General features: G+C 42.5%; 1 protein-coding gene and 1 long non-coding RNA gene across 5 annotated transcripts in view; one reads left to right on the top strand and one right to left on the bottom strand.

Annotated features, from left to right (window-relative positions):
- The window catches only part of Baz1a (bromodomain adjacent to zinc finger domain 1A), a 121,383-nt gene that overhangs the window by 29,079 nt on the left and 68,642 nt on the right, over positions 1–23,662 (top strand). For all 3 annotated transcript variants that reach the window (NM_013815.2, XM_006515670.3, XM_006515671.4), the window contains exon 3: positions 9,911–10,189. In NM_013815.2, the coding sequence (NP_038843.2) occupies positions 9,911–10,189 (279 nt within the window). The remainder of the gene's footprint in view (positions 1–9,910; positions 10,190–23,662) is intronic.
- Positions 644–13,812, bottom strand: Gm51983. Of its 2 annotated transcripts, none has more exons than XR_003950194.1 (3): positions 12,570–13,812; positions 4,744–4,914; positions 644–1,930 (listed from the first exon to the last, which is right to left on the bottom strand). It is a non-coding gene; the product is annotated as a predicted gene, 51983 (long non-coding RNA). The 2 variants fall into 2 exon arrangements; XR_003950193.1 differs by lacking the exon at positions 12,570–13,812 and adding an exon at positions 8,950–9,438.

Raw genomic sequence — 23,662 nt, 5'->3', positions numbered from 1 at the left:
TCTGACGTTTGGTAGTGGGAGGCTGCCGGGGCTGAGGTGGGGACGGGGCGGGAGTGGAGGCTCGCTCCGCGTTGGGGGCAAAGGGGTTACTTCACCGGCCGGGAGGACGGGGCCGGGGAGCGTTGGGGCACGGGTGTCCTGAGCGGCGGCCTCGCGTCCCGCGCCGCCTAGGCCTGGGAGTGTGCGACGAGAGCCACGCTCTGTCACCGCCTCTTCTTGGTGACTAAACTCCGGTCCCCGGGGAACTCGGCGTCTCCGCCCCCAGGAGACCTGCGAGGGAGTAGTCGAGCGGAGCGTGGGGAAAGGAGTGGGAGATAGCGGGGTCCCGGACGCCCCTGGTTTTCCTTTCGAGCACCAAGAGCTAGGCGGTGGGAGTTGGGAGAGGGGGGTTAGACAAGTTCAACTCCAGCTTCAGTTTGTCGCCTCCACCGCCACCTCCCCGCCCCAACACACACTCCCTCCTCTGGCTCATGTGGGCCGCCTGACATGTGCCACTGCTTTTGTTTTGATAAGAACCTGAAGCTGCTGCAGATGTAGCTTCAACTCCCAATTTTTTGTCATTGCTTGGTGTATCCAAGAGTTTCCGTGCGTGGCTCAGTGACACGAAGCAGCGACCGGTGTTTAAACAGACTCTTAAGTGAGAACCCGAATTGATCAGTCACGGGACATACACACACACACACACACACACACACAAGCCCTCTCGTTCTTTCTTTCTCCTCCACGCAGACTCTCTTTGTGGCTTAGAAACCGTATGTTAATAGCAACCGAATAGGTTGTGTGAAGGAGGATTTCTGAGTTTGGGGGCCTGAGAGAAAGGCTTGATCCAGGGATGTCTTTAGGCGAACTCAACAGCCAGCTGAGAAAGGAGTAGTGAGATTAGAAAAGTCAGTTCCAAGAAAGACCCTCCACTCCCTACCCTATCTTCAGCTCCCTAGAAGGGGTTACAGGTAACCATGTTGTATCTAGAGAAGTAGATAGTACTTTTCACCAAACAGTACCCTTAAGTAGGAGTGCACATCTCACTGGGCTCCTGTATAGACTTGTTTTATTACTTTGAGTGCACTCTTGTAACTTCTTAGGTGGAATTGAGTTGGGTAACTGTGCGAGGATGATGTCTTCATCTAATGTTTAAGCTAAAATCCTTAGGAACATTTCTGATTAATTTTTAATTTAAGAGTACCAAGAAAATAGTTAACAGGCTCACATCCAAAACTCTTCCTTGGTTTTATATAAGCAGTCTTTTGAAAAGGCTCTCCTGGCATTGGTTGAACCAGAGGGTCTGCAAGTTCAAGGCCAGCCCGTGGGCCACAGTGAGTTTTGGTTCAGTCTCTCGCTCTCTCGCTCCAAGGTTTCTTTGAAACTGGAACAGAGTGGCCTGACCTGGCCCAAAAATTTTTTATTTTTTATTTTAATTTTTTTTATTTTTGGTTGTAAATTGTTAAAAAAAAAAGACAGTTGGCTCTTAATACTAGAACTTATATATCTTAAATATAATTTCTTATTGATTTTTTTTATTATCCAGTGGCTTAATCTCTTTGACTTTTTTTTTCCTACTTGGAATTGAAAATCCACATCTTTGACTCCATGTAAATTTTAATACGCTCTTCCACCTCACACTAGTAGGCAATCCATCTTGCTTCAACCCAGAACAAGTTTACAGTGAAAAGCTCCCTGAGGAAAAGATTTGACTAGCTTCTAGTACATTGTGTTTGGTTGTCTGTCGTTCTTGTCAACTGAGTCCTTTTCACGAATGAGGAAGGCTTACAGGCTCTTGATTAAGCCCCTGGATTACAGTTGTAGTCACATATTTTAGCACTTGTTGGCACTAGAACTTGAATTCATCTTTCTAAGGCCTTCCATGTTCTGTGCTTCTTGCTATTTACTATCACATGTTGCTTCTATGAAGAATTCTTCCTGTTGCCAAAGTCTGTAGAAATAAGCACAAAGAAACTAGAATTACAAGCTACTCAGGTTAGCTCCCTAGGTCTCTATAGATGGTGACTGCTCTCTGGTCAGCTCAGCACCGACCTTACTGCACCCCTCAGTGATTAGGCTCTAGGTGGGAAGTGGAGAAATCAGAATGCCCTTTGTTTATGAATGACGAGGTGTTGTGTGTAGCCCAAGCTGGCCAGGAACTTGAGACCCTCTTGCACTTGAGTTGCTGGGATTGCAGACATGTGCCACCACACCTGGTGCCATCAATTTGTCGTGGGGGAAAATGCTTTTCATACCAGCCAGTTTCCACATTGATGGCCGGATACACAAGATTGAGTTGTAGTCAAAAGCTATGTGATGAGCATGCACTCTTCAAGAGAATGTGGATAATCTTTCAAACTAGTGTCTTCAAATTGGGTGTATTTTGCTTCTTTTCGGGAATAAGTTGGCCACATGTCCCTGATCGTTTAGCCCACAGTCTTTTTTTTTTCCCCCTAGTGTAGAGCAGAGATTCCTAAATACACTTTTCAACTTTCTTTCTTTACTCTTTTCTTCTCTCTCTCTCAGTCTCTCACTTTCCCCCTCCAGGGTTTCTTTGAACCAGACTGGCCTTGAACAGAGATCTTCCTTCCCCCACAAGCCCAATTTTCAGCTTTATCTTTCTTATATTTAGCAGCTATATTGTTTTTTGTTAACACTTAGCTTTCTTCAGTCAAATATGTGTATCAGTAGTTGTAATGTAATAGTCTACCCCAAAGTTAATGGATTGAAACAACAGCCCATTCTATCTGCCTGTCACTGTTGTGTGGCTTCTCAGGTATATTTTGCTGGCATCCTCTGGGCTCACCCACTTAACTATGTCCAATTGGAGGCCACGCTGATCTTGAAAAAGTAAAGAAAGAAATGAACTCTGATACATGTGTGGGACTCTGAAGGGCGACGTCTCTCATCTTAAGAAGGGAATCCTGAGGTGCTTCAGGACGAGAGAGAGATGAGAGATCTCAGTGTCATCTTGGTTACATTGATGAAAACCATCAATAGCCACTCTAGATTCGAGGGATGTCAGTGTTGCCTGAAGAGATATATTAGCAGTAAGAGCAATGGCTGCTTTCTAAAAGACCTGGGTTCAATTCCCAGTGCTTACATTGGGGCTCACAACGGTCTGTAACTTTAGTTCCAGGCAGTCCGATGCCCTCTTCTGGCCTCCGTGGGCACCAGGCACGTACGTGGTGCCTAGGCATACATGGCAAGCAAAACATCCACATAGATATTTTTAAAAATGAAGCCATAATTCAAAGGCACCTGTACACCTTTATCTTTCTTTGCCAACAAACTGGGCTTTAGGTTATTATAATCTGATGTTATTAATCAAAAGACAGTGAAAGTTGGGCCAGCAAGTTAGCTCAGCACTTGCAGTGCAAATCAGAGGTCCTGAGTTTGCTTAGGCCCTGGAACCCACAGAGGACTGACCTCCACACATGCTCCACGTGGCCTTGTGTGCTTACACTCCCAACACACAGAACACACATGCTCTACACACTTAGAAGTTTTTTTCCTAAATATCCTGTGGGTTTGCTTTGTTGCTTACCCTCATCCTGTCTATAGTGACTTAAGCTCAGTGTCTTTTAAAACTTTCTGTTGTTCTTGTGCTTGCCCTCAAGGGGTTGCCAGGAAGAAATTCCTCAGATACTTAAGCTAATTAATTCCTACTCTTCTTCCCAGCTCTCAGCTTTCTCTTGTGTTCCTCTGACAATGTTTCTTTACTGTCCTGGTGATCCTCTTAGGACAGTGGCTTTCAACCTATGGGTCATGACCTCTTTGTGGATCAAATGACTCTTTCACAAGGGTAGCTGAAGACCATTAGAAAACACAGATATATACATTAGAATTCATAACAGTAGCACAATTACAGTTATGAGGTGACAGGGAAAATAAATTTACGGTTGGGGTCACCCCAGCATGAGGACCTGCATCCAAGGGTCACAGCTTAGGAAGGCTGAGAAGCACTGTCTTAGGATCTTCTTTGCACATACGATCCTGAATAATTAAAAAAAATGAGTGCGCATATCTTATATAGGTATTTGTTTAGAATTATCTCATTTAGTTTCTTTTACATAAACTGTTTATGAAATGTAGCCCCCATTTTATAGAAGAGGGAACCAGGTTCAGAGAGATTATGTAACTTACCAAAAGAAAAGTGATAAAGCTAGGTTTGGACATTTCCTCTCTTCCTCTTTCTAAATGCACATTTAAAAAAAAAAAATGAATGTGGGGAGCCAGGCATCATGGCACATGCCTTTAGTAGGACTAAAGCGCCAGAAGCAGAGGTGGTGGTTCTCAGAGTTCAAGGCGAGCCTGGTCTACAAACCGAGTCCAGAACAGCCAAGCTCTGTTACACAAAGAATCTCTGCCTTGAAAAGCCCCCCGCCCCCCCCCCCCAAATGTGGTCCATCCATTGAGAGTACATGTGTTTACTCTTGACATTTTTTTCCTTTAGAGATACTTTGAAAACGCTGAGACAATTTGTCTCCTTAGTGAGAAGTGTCTACAACATGATAGTATAAGTCCCATCTATCTTACCAGGCCAGCATGATGGGAGCATGGCAGAGGAGCCTGATAACTGTTTGCTGGGAACCGGGGGAGCCCTCCAATAGGAGAGTATCTAAAGTGGATCCTGAAGGGCGAGGCTCGTGGGCCACGTGGTGGGGCAGGAAAAGGTTCTAGGTAGGAGATGTAAAGAACCCTTATAAAGCAAGGGAGGTGTATTAAACACAACACTGAAGCATGCATTGGAATCCCACTTACAATTGTCTTATTCACAGCCATTATCTTAAATGAGGCCTTGCACAGCCAGCACCTGGGCTTGCTTCACCTTTGCCACTCTCGTAGGATGTCCAAGCTCATCCCCGTCATCACCACTTCACAGCTTCGTGCCACCCGCATGGTATAAGCATGTCATCTCTGTCAAAGGCAGCACTGAACAAAATGCAGAAGAAAATTTCATTTTAAAAACTGGACCTTGCGTTTGTTTGTTTAAAAGCTTCCTGGTTGATTATAAACGGGTATAAAAATCCACTTTTCATCTTGCTGGTCTCTTCATAACACAAGGCATATCTATCCTGTCATGCCCATGATCTAATCTGCACTTATGACCCTCCTAGAGAAGAAAATTATTAGTAATTTTCCAGCCTTCCAGTAGTGGCCACCGTTTAAAATTTATAAGCTCTACTTTTCATCCGTTGCATATCACGGACTATTTTAAGTTAGGAATCTGATTTTTAGCATATCTGATCTTCTTTGGCGGTGGGGGTGGGGGCGGTGCTTTAGATCTCTGCTATTGGATTGTTCTGGAGTTCACCACATTTTGCATCTGGCTGTAAAGTGTCAGTCCTTAAGTAAAGAACTCTGTGTTCATCTGAATTGTGTGTGATGTTCCTTAATTCTTTATTTTTTTTAAGATTTATTTATTTATTATATGTAAGTACACTGTAGCTGTCTTCAGACACTCTAGAAGAGGGAGTCAGATCTCGTTACGGATGGTTGTGAGCCACCATGTGGTTGCTGGGATTTGAACTCCGGACCTTTGGAAGAACAGTCGGGTGTTCTTACCCACTGAGCCATCTCACCAGCCCCGTTCCCTAATTCTTAAACCCACTAGGCTTTTAGTTTTCATGATCCCTGACAAATTAGCATCCTATTATATTTTGTTTCTTAGCTTGTTTACTAGAATTAATAGACTGGAATATGTGTTTAGGAAAGATTTTTACCTTATACTCAGATTCTTACGAAACACTGGTAGAGAGGAAAGGCTATCCATCATATATTTTGTTTTTGAAGGATCAGATAATAAATATTTTAGACTGTTCTGGTCACAATGTCTCCCACACTCTGTACAAATGAATTGAGAAAGCAGAGAATATATAGAAGTGAAAATGAAATTGTGTGCCAGTAAAATTAAATACAAAAGAAGGCTTTATTTGGCTTCTAGACAGTAATATATCTCTAATCTAAAGAGGCTTTTTGAAGAGTATAGTCATAAATCAGATATAATTTATGTTAGCGTAATTTATATTAAATAGTTCTTCTCATTTTGCATTTTCTTTTTGCTCACAATGGCAAAATGTATTTGTAATGTAGATGTTGAAGTGACAGTGTGATGCTCCCTTGAATCTAGCATTAACAATAATCTTGAATGTGTGCACTGAAGGTCAAGTGTAAGCAGAATGGTGAAGTGGGCAGAGATGAAGATGCGCAGCAGGGAGGCTCTGTGCTGCTGGGGTGATGAGCTTTCCCTCCTTGGTGAGAACGGCCACAGTGGTGGAGTACACCTTGCCTCCTACCTCCTGAGGCTTAGATCTTTATGTACAAGACTATCAATGTAACAAACTGTCTAGAGACTGAAGGAAATATAAGAACATTAAGGTTTTGCAGAAGATAAAGGAAACCTCGTGGGAAGAGCAGGACAGCAGTGGGTTCCCATCCCATTGGGTTCCCATCCCATTTTGTTTCGATTTGTATTTTACATGTATCTCTCTACCTTCCCACCTACCTATTTATTCTTTGTGTGAGTGCACATGAGTTTAGATACCACTGATGAGTGTATCAGTCACAAGACAGCTTGTAAGGGTTGATTCTCTCTCTGCACCCTGTGGGTTTGGAGGGGATGGGGCTCAGGTTGTCAGGCTCGGTGACCCATCCTGCTGGCCCTTACTCTGTTTTTCTACCTGGTAAAGCGGTGCCTACTGGCTGCTAATATGCTTGTGCCATTGCTCACTTTGATACTTTTAGGCAGTGTTAATGTCCATCAAAACCTGTTTTATACTCAACTGTCACCCTGCAGCAGGTTCAGGTGCTTTGTGGTCCACCAAATGTCCTGTGTGCTTAGCTGATATAGCTAAACCCATGCTGTCTGATACAGAAGCTAAGCCCATGCTGTCTGATGCAGAAGCTATTGCTTAGCCATATGGACCACTTGAAATGGTTTGGTGTGGATAGTAGGATTTAATATACAAAAATATAAATGATTTTGATGTTATTTATATCCATCTTATTCTGTATACTCAAAAATCACTGTTAGCTATCTATTTTCCTACCTTAGTAAATAAGTTACTATGATAAATTTCATTTTATTGGAAATAGATTCCACTCCTCTTCCCCTACCCTAGCATTCTTTAACTTTATGCTTTCTTTTTTTTGTTTTTTTTTTTTGTTTGTTTGTTTTGTTTTTGGCTTTTGAGCCAGGGTTTCTCTGCATAGCTTTGGCTATCCTAGAACTTGCACTGTAGACCATGCTGGCCTCAAACTCCAATGCTTCTGCCTCCTGAGATTAAAGGTGGGATTAAAGGTGTGTACCACCACCACCACCAGGCTTTCTTTAATATCTAATCCTTAATATCACTCGAAAAAAATGTTCTAGAATTTCCTGATCCATTTTACCTTTCTCTGAATTCTTTTGTTAATATACCCGTTACCTCTTATAAACAAATAAACAAACATTTATTGTTACACCAAAACATACTTCAGAAAAGGGTCTTCAAAGAGAATCAGGTTCATCTAAGTGGGCACATGTACAATTTTTATTTTTAATGACATGTATATGCGTGTGTGTGAGTGTGTGCACATGAGTGCAGGAACCTGAGGAGTTCAGAGGCATTGGATTCTGGCAGCTGGAGTTACAGACAGCTGTGAGCTGCTTACATGGGTGCTAGGATTCAAACACAGGTCCACGTAAGAACAGTAAGTGCTCTAACCAAGTCAGCTTTCCAGCCTTGCGTATCATCATCCTCTTCATCCTCTTCATCATCATCATTACTAAAATCATCTTTATCATCACCCCTATTCATTGTGTTGTGATTGGTTTCTCTTGATTTTCATAGGTTTTTAAAATTTTTTGTTGCTATTTTGACATACACATAAATAAAACAGTCCTAATAGACATGCCCTGAATGATCTTTGAAGATCATGAGTGTTTATAGGGATAATATGTAAGACAGACTGACTAGCCAGGATTACTTGAGGATGATGGGAGAGGAGATCAGGAATGTGAAACTTAGAGAAGGATTGCTCATACATTCGTGTAGTTACTGAAAAGTTACAGAGTATGGTTTCACTCTCCGGGGAGGACAAAGTTGAGCACGCCCTTCCCATTGGCTACCTGTTATTAACTTTTTGTGTGTGTCTGATAGTTTATATTTAGAAGAATCTCCTTGTAAAATGGTGCATGAGTACATGATTAAATAGAAATTCAGATAATGTGGAAATGTTTAGAATCATGCACACACACCATTTTTCCTTTCTTTCCAATCTTGTTTTCTCTATAGGAACATCTGTTTATAGTATGTCTATAAAGACACATTTTTGTGGTTAATGTATGTGTGTGGGCTTTTTTTTTTTTTTTGTATATTCAGTGCATTTTTCTACCCAATCTCTCTTTGAAGTTTTTCTATTTTATATGTTTCTTGTGCTTTAAAAGAAACTAGGTATATTTTCAGAAAATAAAGGTTCATATTAAGAAATCACTGTAGTTCAAAAGGGCACTGCCTGTTGAATGGTAGTTTTATCCCCACCCCTAGCTATAACCCGGGCCTTTTGTTTCTAAGATAGGATCTGGGGTAGCGCACACGCAGGCTAGCTTGATTTGCTCTCCTGCCTCTCTCCCTCCCAGGTGCTGCATGCAGGTCAGCACTGCTGCATGTGCTGGTGTAGGTCAGCACTCCTGGCACCTCAGTTTATGTTTTGAGGCGGAGCCTTACTGTAGCTTCAGCTGAACCGGAACTCACTTTGGTGGCCTCGAAACTGTTGGGCTTTCCTACCTGAGCCTGCTGACTCTGGCTTGGTCACTCAGGAGCAAACCACGTATGGCCAGCCTCATATCCTAATTTTGTTTAATATTTCAAAAATCTCTGCTTTTTCAAGTTCTCCCTCCTCACTTGCTGTATTGTCAGTGTTCTCCAGAGTCACAGAACTTACGGAATGTCTCTATATAGTAAGGGAATTTATTTAACGACTTACAGTCTACAATCCAATTAACCCAACAGTGGGCAGCTGCGAATGGGAAGTCCCAAGAGTCTAGTAGCCGCTCAGTCCCACCAGGCCAGTTGTTTCACTGGTCTTCTGTATAAGCTGGAATGCTGAAGAGGTAGGTTCCAGCAGATGTGCTGGCAAGGAAGTGCAAACAGGCGAAGAAGAGGGAGTCTTCCTTCTTCCAAGGTCCTCATGTGGGCCTCCAGCAGAAACAGGCCCAGTGTGTGCTCCCTTCCCTGGGCTTAAGCTTCTTATGGCCACTATACCTCAAGATCTGGTTCAAAAGCCTGTGTTATCCCATGTCATGATCCGGGTCAGAAGCCTGGGTCTTCCGGCCTCAGGATCACAGGTGTGCCCTCCATTTCTGGACTGTATGTAGTTCATTCCAGCTGTAGTCGAGCTGACAAGCAGGAGTAGCCACCACACTCGCTCCCCCTCCCCGCTTCTGTATTGTCGTCTTGACCTCTTCTGTTTTGTTTTTCTATGAAGGTAAAGTCAGTGCTTACTGTAAAAAGAACAAAGGAAGGCTCAAACTTGAAATACAGTTGTTTGCCCCTGGTCTAGTAAGAATTCTCGTACTGCTTACCAACTGGCTTTTTCATCACATAAAATACTTCGTTTCCTCTGACTGTTAGGTGCCCAGATTTATTAGTTTCTCCACTCTTAAGGTCTTATAAAAAGTCGGGGTTAATTTGACATTGGTGTTGTGCTTTTCAACAAAAAAGCTTATAAATACAAGGAAAAGAAAGGTTGAATCTGCGTTTAGTTTGGTTCCAAATTTTAGAACCGGCATTGTAAGCATCTCTCTACATTAAAGACTTTTTCTTAATTTTGTATTAAAGAGTAAGTTGATGAGGTGGCATAGGGGGAAAGATTATAAAGGTATTGATTTTAATGCAACGTTTATGTAATGATAGGTAATGGGATTTTGTTTTTGTTTCTTAATCAGTGACTTTTTTGAACGAACCATTCTGTGCAACAGCCTTGTGTGGAGCTGTGCCGTGACGGGTAGACCTGGACTGACGTATCAGGAAGCTCTTGAATCCGAAAGAAAAGCAAGACAGAACCTCCAGAGTTTTCCAGAACCACTAATTATTCCCGTTTTATACCTGACCAACCTTACTCGTCGTTCACGCTTGCATGAAATCTGTGATGATATCTTTGCCTATGTCAAGGACCGATATTTTGTTGAAGAGACTGTGGAAGTCATTCGGAACAATGGCACAAGGTAAAGTCCTTTACATTCTTCTTCTCCATAAGCATAAATTGTTCAGAAGTCAAAATAAAGCCGGTGTGATGCTACATGCCTATATAATATCAGCATTTGGAAAGCTGAGGCAGGAGGATTGTGACTTCTAGGTTAGCCTGGGCCATAGAGCAAGACTGTCTAAATATAGAAAAGGAGATGTGATGAAACCTTTCCTTTTGCTTTCTTCTAGCTACCCTATTAGCCCACATATTGGTATTGTCCTGTGGTGTCTAATATATATTCCCACTTAGATGCCACCAAAAATATGTACATGCATGTGTCACGTGTCTGCACAAACATACAGACATAGTCCTCCTTTTAATATAATAGGTAATGTTCTCTATAACCCTTTACTTCAAATATATTTGAGATCATGTTGCTATATAAACCGTCTTCTTTAATTTACTATAAAATAAAGCATTTACATGAACAATCCATATTTTAAAAGCCTAAAATAATGGTATCTACCATATCCTCATACTAAATAATAATTTAAATATAGTTGTAAGTTTTGATGGCTTTCAGTATTTTATTTAACAAAACCAGATCTTGAACATGTCCACCTTCTTGTATATTTTTGTCTCTTAAACTTGATATGCCTCTATTGAGACGCTCGGCTTGATTCCCAGCCCTCCATAGCTGTGTGTGGTAGTGCTCAGCACACCTAGGCTCTGTAAGGGAGAGACAGGAGGAGCGCAAGGCCATCCTTGGCTGCATAGCAAATTCAGCTTGGGATAGCTGAGACCCTATATCTGTATCCCCATGGATTGAGAGGGGTAGGGCCTTTTCTCACACCATGTGGGTCCTGGGGAACAGCCTCAGGTTGTCAGGCTTGTCAGGCAAGCACTTTTACACGTTGAACCATACATATAGCACCCTATATTGACCTTTTAAAATTCTTATTTAATTTTACTTATTTTACATATATGAGTGCTTTGCATGTAAACACCTGCAGTTCATGCATGCCTAGTTCTCACAGAGATCAAAAGAGGGCTTCAGTTCCCTTGGAACTGTAATTACAGATGGTTGTTAGAGTCTATGTGGGTGCTAACAACCAAAAGTGCTCTTAGACCACCACTGAGTTTTCTCTGTGGCGCCCCCACCTCCTTTTTTTTTTCTATTTGAGACAGAGATGGCCTTTTACTCCTGATCTTTGTCTCCACCTCCCAGTGCGGGGTTTGACCATTCTTAAGATCATGCCTAAAGTTTTCCCTCTGTTAGATACAACATTCAAGTGATACGCTTTAACAATAACGCATAAAGCTGTGCATAGTTGCACATGCCTGTGTTCCCTGCTTACTCAGTAGACTCAGGCTGGGGATCACGAGGATAAGGCATACAAGGAGAGATCCAGACCTTTTTTTTTTTTTTTTTGGTTTTTTTTTTGAGACAGGGTTTCTCTGTGTAGCCCTGACTGTCCTGGAACTCACTTTGTAGACCAGGCTGGCCTCGAACTCAGAAATCTGCCTGCCTCTGCCTCTGCCTAGTGCTGGGATTTAAGGCCACCACGCCAGGCTTTTTTTTTTTTTTTCTTTCATTTTTTTTTCATTTGTAAGGGGAATGCCAACAAGGTAGAACTTTGAGGGCATCCTACCAGAAAACAGCTGCCTAGGGCAAGAAATAGTGTATTTGAAAGGAGAGACCTGACTAGGTTGAGCCTTTGGGGTGCCATGCTGGAAAACAGCTGTCTAGGAAGTGTTTCCCTAGGTTTAGCTATAGAGGCCACTGCAGTGTGGTCCACAGGGTCCAGGCAGCCAAACCTGTGGCAGAATCTCTTCTGTGTTGGACTTATAGGTGTGTAAGGTAAGTGTGTAAGAGGCTCACAGAGGCTTCGTCAGCATCCCAGAAAGCCACCAGGGCCAGGTGATTTATAGCAGGATTAGATTTTCTACATGGAGGGGAGAAGAAAGCTGCTTTTAGTCAGCTAGGTTACATGCAGACTGTTGCCGCTCCCTGTGCTGCCACGCCTCCATGCCTCCTCAAAGGTTGCTTCTTGCCAGATATTTGCCACAATAAGAGGAAAGAACTAAAACACATAGAAAGGGAGGCTAGATGGTGAAGAAGTGATTTTAAAGAGGATCAGGCAAGGCGAGGGTTGAACACGCACAGTCTTTGGAGTCGGTTCTCTTCTTTTACTGTGTGTCTTGAGGATGAAGCTCCGGTCCTCGGGCTTGGTAGTAGGTGCCTTTGGCTGCTGAACCAGCATACGGGTTCTCCTCTCTTCCTTTTCTAAAATTCAACCACAGTTCTCTATGAGCAACATGAATGTTGCTTCGCAAAGTGCCAGACATGGTTCCTGCCTTGGGGCCTTTGTACTCGTTCAACCTGAACATCTTTTCCATATATCAAAATGGCAAACCTTTCTCCATGCTTGTTCCTCACAATCGTTCTCTCAGTGGAGCCTTTCTCTTTCCACCCGAAATTCAGCATGCCTTTGTCCCAACACTTTTAAACTTTTTTATTTAAAAAGACGAGGAGGAAGATGTAAGAAAAGAATAGAACATTTTGATTTCTTTCCCTTCAGTGGGTGATAAGATAGAATGTAGAAGCCTGGTCACTATGCTGTCACATTAGGCCCAGCTCACACTGCTCCGTTTCATGGACTGCTGCTTATGTTTTTAGTTTGGGCTCTGTGGGCCAAATCCTGGGCTGGGTGTTGTAGATTGAGAGAGATTAAGACACACTTGAGTTCAGTTGAGAGGAGAGAGAGGGAGGGGTGTGTGTGTGTGTTGCCTGTGAGAGTTGGTTCTCTCTCTCTTTCTACATGTGAGCCCACAGGACTGGACTGGCTCGGTATTAAGCACCTTTATCCATCAAGCTGTCTTGTTGACCCTAAATTTTTAGTTTCATTTCAAGACAGATATTGATAGTGAAAGGCTAAGGCTCTGAAATTACACAGATTTCTTTGGAAGTTATCTCAAAACTAAAAATGAGAGAGAAGGCCAGAGGGGGTAGAGGGAGGGAAAGAGAGAGCTTTGTACATATACTGAATCTTCATGTAAATAGATAGTGAGGGAATTATGTTGCTTCCACCTCATGGTGTCTGCTAATATCCTCCTTCTATTACTGGATGAACTTTTATTTTAGGCAAAGGATGTAACTCGCTTTGAATAGTGCTTCTCCACATCAGGAAGCCCTGGGTTTCATTGTTAGCATGGCATAAACTGAGTATGGTAGAGGTAGAAGGTGATCCTTGGCTACATAATGAGTTCATGGCCAGCCTGGCCGCATGGACGCACTGTTTCAGTTTACTCAAGAGTTTACTCTAAGTTACTGTATATAGTCTTCACTCTTATTCTTTTCACTTAAATTTTGGCTAAAATATATCACTAAGCACATTAGGAATTGTTCCTGACAACAATATGAACTAACCAGTACCCCCAGAGCTTGTGTCTCTAGCTGCATATGTATCAGAAGATGGCCTAGTCGGCCATCACTGGGAAGAGAGGCCCATTGGACTTGCAAACTTTATATGCCCCAGTACAGGGGAATGCCAGGGCCAAGAAGCGGGAGTGGGTGTGTAGGGGAGCAGGGCGGAGGGAGGGTATAGGGAATTTTCGGGATAGCATTTGAAATGTATATAAAGAAAATATCTAATTAAAAAAAAAGGAATTGTTCCTGCCATCTGCCTATCTACCAATTACCTGTATAAGTTTTGGCAAATTAATTAAAATTGCTTGTCTCTCTTAGACTTACTGGGAAGAGCATGCAGAGAAATAGTCTTTTGTTATAATGAATGAGTTCCATACTCCTGATTGGCTCATCTCAATGCTCTCTTATTGTCTCATTTATGCTCTTTCCCTTAATTTTTATTTTATTTAATTTTTTATATGCATGGGTGTTTGCCTGCATTTATGTTTGTGCACCTCGTGCTCTCTGATGTTGGAAGAGGCATCAGAGCCCCAGAAACTGGAGCTACAGATGATTGTGAGTTGCCATGTGGGTATGGGGACTCAACCCAGGTCCTTTAGTGTTCTTGTTTTATTTTGTTTCTCTGTGTAGCCCTGGATGTCCTGGACCTTGCTTGTAGACCAGACTGGCCTCAGATATCTGCTTGCCTCTGCCTTCCGTGTGCTGGAATTTAAAAGTGTGCACCATCACTGGCCTAAACACAATAAGAGCACTATACAGCAAACCAACAGCCAGTATCAAATTAAATGGAGAGATACTTGAAGCACTCCCACTGAAATCGGGGACAAGACAAGGAGACCCGCTCTCCCCATATCTATTCAATATAGTACTCGAAGTGCTAGCTAGAACAATAAGACAACAAAAAGAGATTAAGGGGGATACTAATTAGCAAAGAAGAAATGAAGTTATCACTATTTGCAGATGATATGATAGTATACATAGGCTACTCTACCAGAGAACTTCTCCAGCTGATAAACAACTCCAGCAAAGTGGCCAGATATAAAATTAACTCAAATAAATCAGTAGCCGTCCTTTATACAAATGATAAACAGGCTGAGAAAGAAATTAGGGAAACAACTCCCTTCACAATAACCCCAAATAATAGAAATATCTTGGGGTAACTCTAACCAAACAACTGAAAGATCTGTATGACAACAATTTCAGGTCTCTCAAGAAAGAAATCAAAGATCTCAGAAAGTGGAGAGAGCTCCCATGCTAATGGATTGGCAGAATTAATATGGTAAAAGTGGCCAGCCGGGCGTGGTGGCACACACCTTTAATCCTAGCACTTGGGAAGCAGAGGCAGGCAAATCTCTGAGTTCGAGGCCAGCCTGGTCTACAGAGTGAGTCCCAGGACAGCCAGGGCTACACAAAGAAACCCTGTCTCAAAAAACAAAAAACCCAAAATGGCCATTTACCAAAGGCAATCTATAGATTCAATGCAATCCCCATCAAAATCCCAACACAATTCTTCAGACATGGATACTGGAGTAGTTGGAATAGTGAACAAGGCAGCCGTGGCTCATTCATTCTAACCTTAAAAGTACAGATTACAAGATGTTAATTCAGCCAGGCAGTGATGGCACATGCCTTTAATCCCAGCACTTGGGAGGCAGGCAGGCGAATCTCTGAGTTCGAGGCCAGCCTGGTCTACAAAGTGAGTTCCAGGACAGCCAGGGCAATACAGAGAAACCCTGTCTCGGAAAGATGTAAATTCAAATAGGACTGACTTAAAGTATCATATCTTTAGCAGTCAGTCTCCTTGGTTTTGAATTCTGTCATTAATGTGCAGTTATATGACTCCAGGCAAGAAATTTAAGCTGAGTTTTATTTATTAAGGTTTATTATAAATTTTATGATTTTTTTTCCTGAATACATATCTGTACATGTTCTTGGTGCCTGTGGAGGCCAGAAGAGGGTGTTGGATTTCTGAAACTGTAGATGATTGTGAGTCTCCATATGGATGTTGTCAGTCAAACTTGGGGTTCTCTTTAAGAGCAAGAGGAGCAAATGCTTTTAACTACTAAGCCATCTCTCTTGTCCTTCTTTTATTTAATCTATTAAGAGAATCTTTGCTATATAGGTTTGCCTCTCAGGATGCATGGACACAACAAATGTGAATCTTTTAACTGTATTATGTAATATTGCTGTTTTTATATATAAGTGTCTTGATAATATGTTAAGGTCTTAAGTTAGGGACCGTATGGTTCATTCTCTCTCTTTCTTAAAGAGACAGGGCTACTGTACTGCACTGCCTGTAGAGTCATAACTTGGAGTCAGGTCTCCCTCCTGTAGCCCTGAAAGAGTTGAATACAGATACTTACCTCCTCTCCTGCACATCCAGTGAAGTGAATCATGAATCAAACCCGCCTGCTGCTCTCTCAAAAAGAGGAAAAATACTGTGCATCTAGGAAAGAGTCACTACTTCCTCAAATAAAGAATAAATACTGCCAGCGTGACATTTGTAATCTCATCCCTGAAAGACTGAGGCAGGGTGATCAGAAGTTCAGAGTCGTCCTGGGTGACATAATGAGACCCTATCTAAATAAGTGTACTGGCTAGTTTTGTGTCAGCTTGACACAGCTGGAGTTATCACAGAGAAAGGAGCTTCAGTTGAGGAAATGCCTCCATGAGATCCAGCTGTAAGTCTCAATTAGTGATCAAGAGGGAAAAGGCCCCTTGTGGGTGGGACCATCTCTGGGCTGGCAGTCTTGGGTTCTATAAGAGAGCAAGCTGAGCAAGCCAGGGGAAGCAAGCCAGTAAGAAATATCCCTCCATGGCCTCTGCATCAGTTCCTGCTTCCTGACCTGCTTGAGTTCCAGTCCTGACTTCCTTTGGTGATAAACAGCAGTGTGGAAGTGTAAGCTGAATAAACCCTTTCCTCCCCAACTTGCTTCTTGGTCATGATGTTTGTGCAGGAATAGAAACCCTGACTAAAACAATAAGTAAACAAAGAAATACTATACAATTTAGTCCAAAGTGGAAGGAAGGTGCCTAGAGTGAACATCTATCCATGGAAATACTAATCAGAACAGACTTATTTAAGAATAAATTAATAATTTCAGTGTGTGTAAGATAGTAAGGCTTCTAGAAGAATGGGCAATCCCAATCCTTTGGACCACACACAAGAGCCTATTGGCCTAACTCTCATTCTAACATTAGAAGTTTGGTACTATAACTGTCTCACATATAGAATCATTCTTTATTTGGGAGTATGTGTGCATTCACATGAGTGAAATCGCCATTCAGGGTCTCCTTATTTGTGTGCACATATGCATGTTTGTGCAAGTTTATGGTTGTGTGTACATGTGTGGGTGAACCAGAGGTTGATATTGGGTGTCTTTCTGGAACTTACCAATGAGCAGATGGGCAGTGAACTGAAGATCTGTCAGGATCTGCTAGCCCCAGCCCAGGGCTACAAGCACATTCTGCCTTGTCATGCTTTATATGGGTGCTAGGAGTTGAACTGGGCTCCTCATGTTTGCATGGTGAACATTTTGCTGACTGAGTCCATTTCCCCAACACATTTTTTGAGACAAGGTTTCATGTAGCTCAAGTGTCTACTCAAACTTGAAATGTAGCTGAAGATGACTTTGAAGTTTGAATCTTCCTGCCTCAGCCTCGGAAGAATTGTGGGTATCACCATAGGTTTTTTTGTTTCGTTTGGTTTTGTCATTGTTTAGATTTACTTATTTTATGTGTAAGAATGTTTTGCTTGTGTGTGTGTGTGTGTGTGTGTGTGTATGTACACTACTTGCATGCCTGATACCTTTTGGAAGTCAGAAGGTATTAAGTCTCACTGTGTAGCCTCTGGCTGACTTGAACTTACTATGTAGACCAGGTTGGCCTCAAACTTAAAAGATCACCTGCCTTTGCCTTCCAACTGGTGAGATTAAAGGCATGTGCCTCTATGCCCAGCTCCACCTACTACCATGCCCAACCCCAACTATACAGTTTTATAGAATCATTTTGAAATTGATTGTTTGGGGTTTTTGTTTGTTTATTTGGTTTGTTGCTTTGGGGTTTTGGTTGGGATGTGTTCAAAGGTCAACTTCTACTGGCTTTAAAAAAAAAAAGATGGATTCACACTGTCCTGTAACTTACTGAAAAGATATAACTCACTGAAAGATAAAAACCTATTTTAAAAGGCATAGAGTTAAGATGTTCTGGGAGCTGGAAGAAGTTCACAGGAGATTTGAAACAATAGATGGCAGAAGGTATTTCTAAAGCACACTGACAGCATCAAGAAGTGGCCATTAATACTAGAGGAGAAGCTGGGAAAATACCCTGGCTGAGTCTCTGTACAAGCTGGCAGAATTAGAACATTACAGAACTGAAAACATAGGAGAGCGTGTTGAGCCTGTCAGACTGGCAAGCCCAGCACTGAGACTTTAAGATTAATTGACCCAGAAATTTATTTTATTTTATTTTATTTTATTTTATTTTATTTTATTTTTGAGAAAGGTTTCTCTGTGTAGTCCTGGCTGTCCTGGAATTCACTCTGTAGACCAGGTTGGCCTCAAACTCAGAAATCTGCCTGCCTCTGCCTCACAAGTGCTAGGAATTAAAAGCATGTGCCACCACTGCCTGGCCAGAATTTTTAAAAATGCTATATGCTTTACTTGTTCAGAGTATGAATTTTTAAATTCTGCTTTTTCTAGAAAAATAAGATCTTGATGTCTTCATCCTCCCTTCTCTACATATATACGTGTGCACACACACACACACATACACACACACACACCGTGTTGTTTGGGAAGCCCTAGCTATAAATCAAACTCTAGATTCCAATATAATTCTGCTATATAATTTCACTTATTAAAATAATGTACAATCAAAGAAATGTGAAAGATTTAGAGTCTATTTCTCAAGTGCTCCTATCAGAAATATCAGTCAAATTGAATATATAGTGTACTTTTTCTTGTATTATACTAATTTAAAAATAGCAAGCTGATTTTTCATTTAGGAATGGTTTAGATGGCTTCTTGTGTTAGAATGCTGGGCGTGGTAGCACATCTGTTATCCCAGCACATGGAAGGCTGGGGCAACTTAGGGAGAATCTTTCTCAGAAATGAGCAAACCTACCAAGGCACCTAAAATGTACACTGTTTCTAATTGGTTTTGTAGAAACTGACTAAACTGTTGGCTCATTAGGACCATCACTAGATAATGCCCTTCTCCAAGGCCGCTGAAAAGTATTTCTTTTACTAACCTGCTATGAGTTCTTTGAAAATAACTCCTTTCCTCTCCTGCATGCTCACTCCGGTTTTAGGTAAAATCTCACAGTATTTGCGAAGCTGGCCTGGAGCCCATGAGCTGAGCTGCTTCTTCCAGTCGCCTTCTGAGTTACTGGGGCTGTATCCATACACTGCCTTACCTGCCTTACACTGCATTGACTTTCAATAATGCCAGGCTTTTAGCTGACTGACTTTACCAACCTAGGTCAAATAAGTAACATAGCAGACTTAGATTTGTACTAGAGTGTTTAATTGATCTAGGGGTCTCCTAAATGTGATCCCTGTACTATTTGGCCTTAAGGTCTTAAAGAATTTTTAAAAATGTTTATATGTATGTTTGCTTGCCTGTGTGTGTGACTACTGTACTATGTATGGGGGCCAGAATAAGCTAACAGATTCCCTGGGACTGGGCAGTTGTGCGCTGTCTTGTGGGTATTGTCTTCTACAAAAGTGGTACGTGCTCTTAACTGCTGAGTCATCTCTCCAGCCCCATTGAATTAACTTTTAAAAAAATATTATTTGGTAAAAAAAAGTATAAACTATTATACTTCAATATTGTTTTTAACTACTTTGGGAAGTAAATATTATGGAATTCTTTTAACCTTGTAAGTATATCAGTTTTAGCATCATGGTGACCCACAGGCCTGAAATAGTGGTGCTTGTCCCTAGTTTCAGAACTTGTGAGGCAGTGGTGGAAGATCCTGCAAGATGAGACCAGCATGGTCTATGTTGGGAATCCCCGGCCTGCCTGGGCTGTGCATAATGAGGCTTTGTCTCAGAAAAGGAAAAGAGAAAGGTGGCCAACTTACTACTACTCTTAACATTTCAACCATTGCAATATTTTCTCAGTAACTCGGACTAGTAAAAGAAAATTTGAACAAAGACATGTAAGGAGTGGGCACTCAAGATGTGATACAGTTAGAAGTGAGAAAATGGACATTTCCTCTTGGACTTTTTTTATGTTTATGTGTCTTGAGTACATGGTCCCAGGAGTCATTCCTCACCTGCCATCGTATTGAGACAGGTTTGCTACATCCACTCCGGTAGTGACACGTGCGACAGGCCCCAAAAACCTGGGCGCTGTCCGGAGGCGAAAAGTTCACGGAAACTTAGTCTCCTGGAACCGTGGCATCCTATATAATGAATGCTCCAATGTTCTTGCTTTAGTTGGTGAACGGATCTGTGTGTTTTCCCTTAATATTGCTTTATTATAAGTGCCTCTATTTGACATATAGCTAAGTTAGATTCTAGGCAGTCCTTAAGTGGACCATGGGCTTTGAATTCAGTAAGAGTGTTGCCTATTCAGTGACATTCAGATTTGCCTCTAGTATTGTAAGAGAGATAGTGAAAGAAATCAGGCATTACTATCTACTACATAGAGTTAGAAATCTCAGGGTAAACTATCCCCATATGCAGGAATTTACCATTATCTAGGAAGAAGGAAGTTTGTGATCTAAGGAGGAGCCAGAGTAGATACTTAGAACTGTAGGTAGCTAAATTATACCTATACTCAGGAATTTACAATGACCTAGGGGGAAGGTGGACTATACAATAGACTAGAATAGGAACTATGCACGAAGTCCTCGCCCCTGACTTCTAAGATTAAGCTGACCCTGCTTTTGATCCCAGTTGTTAACACTGAATTTTATCCCAGTTGGTTCCTGCCAGTCCTTTGTAGGCATTCTTCTGTTTTGTGTAAGAGCCATTAAGCATCCGTTAACCTCATTGTACCTTGCCAGTGTGTCACCTAACTTCCCTATTTTCTTCTGTATAAATAGTTTGATGCTTGATTTGACACATTACATTCAGATCCAACACACTCATGTCTGCGTCTGTCAATTCTCGCTCATCTGTCCAAACCCCTGATTCCCACGAATTGAGGGGAGCTGACTAGGCCCGGTCCATGGCACAGGTTCCTCATTGGCCTGGCGCTCACTCACCATCTAAGCCAGGCTGGCTGGATAGTGGACCCCATGGGTCCCTGTCTCATCCTTACAAAACTGGGCTCACAAGCACATACTTCCTACCCAACTCTTCTCCTACCCCCAATGCAGTGAACTTTATTGATGGTATTTAAGAGAGTAGGGTTACCTAAGTCCTTCCCCTTCTTCCATAGGTCCAGTATGGAAGCTGTGAGGGGAGATGCTCAAAGCTGGGGTCTCATTTGGGACAGAGACTCCTCAGCAGACGAGGGCCTCTCTCTTCACTGGTGTTTCTGCTGGGTCCAGGGCTTCTTACTCCTTGGAGGCTACAAGGACCATGAGGTCCACTGTCCTGTCATTGTAGCCAAATTTGTTGTTATACCATACCAGGGAAGAGTTTGATAAAGTGGTCATTGAGGGCAATGCTAGCACGCACCAGCCTCAAAGATGAAGGAATGGGTGTCACAGTTAAAGTCACAGGAAGCAACCTGGTTCTCAGAATAGCTAGCCCAGGGTGCCCTCAGTGAGCCCTCTGATGCTTGCTTTACCACCTTCTTTTTTTTTTCTTTTCTTTTCTTTTTCTTTTTGGGTTTTCGAGACAGGGTTTCTCTGTGTAGCCCTGGCTGTCCTGGAACTCACTTTGTAGACCAGGCTGGCCTCCAACTCAGAAATCCGCCTGCCTCTGCCTCCCAAGTGCTGGCATTAAAGGCGTGCGCCACCACGCCCGGCGCTTTACCGCCTTCTTTCTGCCATTGCGCCTGGCAGCCTTCTCAAATCTGTAGGTCAGATCCTCAACAGACATATTAGCAGTAAGAACCCAGAAAGCCACAGCAGCGAGCTCAGTCAGTTCTGGGATGATCTTGCCCACAGTCTCAGGAGTTCCTGTGGGTACAGGGATGATGGCCATCACCACAGTTTTCCATAGGGCCATCTACAGTCTTCAGGGAAGTGGCGATGGCATGGACTGTGGTCACGAGTCCTTCCACAAAGTTGTCGTGGGTAACCTTGGTTAGGGGTTACTGAGCAGTTGGTAGGACAGGAGGCATTGCTGGCGATTTTGAATGAGTTGTCAGTACTTTGTTTAGTTCAAGCCTATCACAAACATGGAGGAAGCAGCTGAAGGGGAAGAGACTGAGGGCACTTAGGCTCCGATCTTCTTCATGGTGGGGAAGGCATCAGTAGACTCCAGCATATTTGGCACCAGTATCACCTCATTTGACGTTGGTGGGATCTTGTTCTGGAAAGATGAAGATAGGCTTCCCATTGATTAAGTTTCCCTTTCTCAGCTTTGACTGAGACTGTCTGTGGATAAGATCATAGTGGAATGTGTATGTAGACCTTGTAGTGAGTGAGGCCAGTGAAGGGGCCATTGATGGCAGTAGCATCCACGTTGCCATAATCGAAGAGCAGGCACCCAGTACTGCCAAATCAGTTCACTCTGACCTTCATCGTTGTGTCTCAGGAGCAAGGCTGACTCTGGAAGAGGGAGGAACAGAGAGCACCCACCCGTCCTCCCACGTTCCCCCAACCCTCGTCTGTCTCTGAAATATTGGTTCAGTTGGTTCTAGGGATCAAACTCAGTTCTTGGCTTTGAACAGCAAGTACTGACCAGCCCGAGCTTCTTTTTATATTACTGTCTTCATGAGTAATTCATGAGTAAAATGTATTCACATTGAGAACACAAATGGAACACTTAGAGTTTGATTCAAAGTTTAAAGATCTCTCTCTCTCTCTCTCTCTCTCTCTCTCTCTCTCTCTCTCTCTCACACACACACACACACACACACACACAGGGCGTGGGTTAGGGGTATAGATGGGGGAAGGGGCTTATTAGACAGGAATGCAGCAGGGAGACTTCTAGCAACATCCTAATTAAAATGTTTATTTTATGCATGTGAGTGTTTTGCCTGCTGGTCAGTATACATGTGCTTGCTGCCCATAGAAGCTAGAAGAGAACCACCATGGGGAGCTGGTAACTGAATCCAGGTCCTTTGCAACAGCCGCAGTGCTCCTAACCTTAATCTCTGAGCCATCTCTCCAGCTCCCACCCACCGTTTTTGTTTGTTTTTGTTTTTTAAGGCTTTAATCTGGCTAACATATACTACTGATCTGTTTTGTTTTGTTTGTTTGGTTGATTTTTCAAGAGAGGCGTTAGTCCTGGAACTCATTCTAGATCAGACTGACCTTGCACTCACAGTGATCCACCTGCCTCTGCCTTTTGAGTGCTGGGATTAAAGGCGTGTGCCACCACATCCCTTCTGGTTTACAACTGATCTCTTAATGCTTGTGCTGATTAGTTTTTATTGTCAAGCTGACAGAACCAATGTTCTCCCTAGAAGGAAGACATTTTGGGTTTTGTTTGTTTGGTTGCTTTTTTTGCTTTGTGTCATTGTTTTAGTTTGCTTGCTTGTTTTGAGACAGCCCTAAATTTCCTATGTGGACCAGGTTGGTCGCCAATAGAGATACCTGTGCTCTGAGATTAAAAGCTGTATGGCTTGAGAAAGGAGTCTTAGTGAAGGGTTGCCTATATCATATTGATTTGCAGGCATGGCTTGGGAACTGGTTGTTAATTGATAAAGGATGACCCAGTCCATTGCGAGTGGTACCATTCTGTGGGCAGGGATTTCTTAAGACAAGATTCCTAAGATGAGCAAGGAAGGGTGTTTTATTTTCTCTTTGGCCTTGACTGTGCCTGTAATATGACAAGCTGCTTGAGTTCCTGCCTTTGCCTTCTCCAAAATAATGAACAATAACTCTGAATTGGGAGTTAAAATAAGCCCCCCTCTCTCCTCAGTTGGTTTTCTGTCAAGGTGTTTGTCACAGCACCACAGATGAACTATAATAAGGCCAGACTGCTAGTGCCTGGCAGAGGAGTGCATGAA

This window comes from Mus musculus, chromosome 12, assembly GCF_000001635.26.
Source record: "Mus musculus strain C57BL/6J chromosome 12, GRCm38.p6 C57BL/6J".
In the NCBI taxonomy this organism is placed as follows: domain Eukaryota; kingdom Metazoa; phylum Chordata; class Mammalia; order Rodentia; family Muridae; genus Mus; species Mus musculus.
The sequence above is the reverse complement of the archived record's forward strand: the minus strand, read 5'-3'. Positions and strand labels throughout refer to the sequence as shown.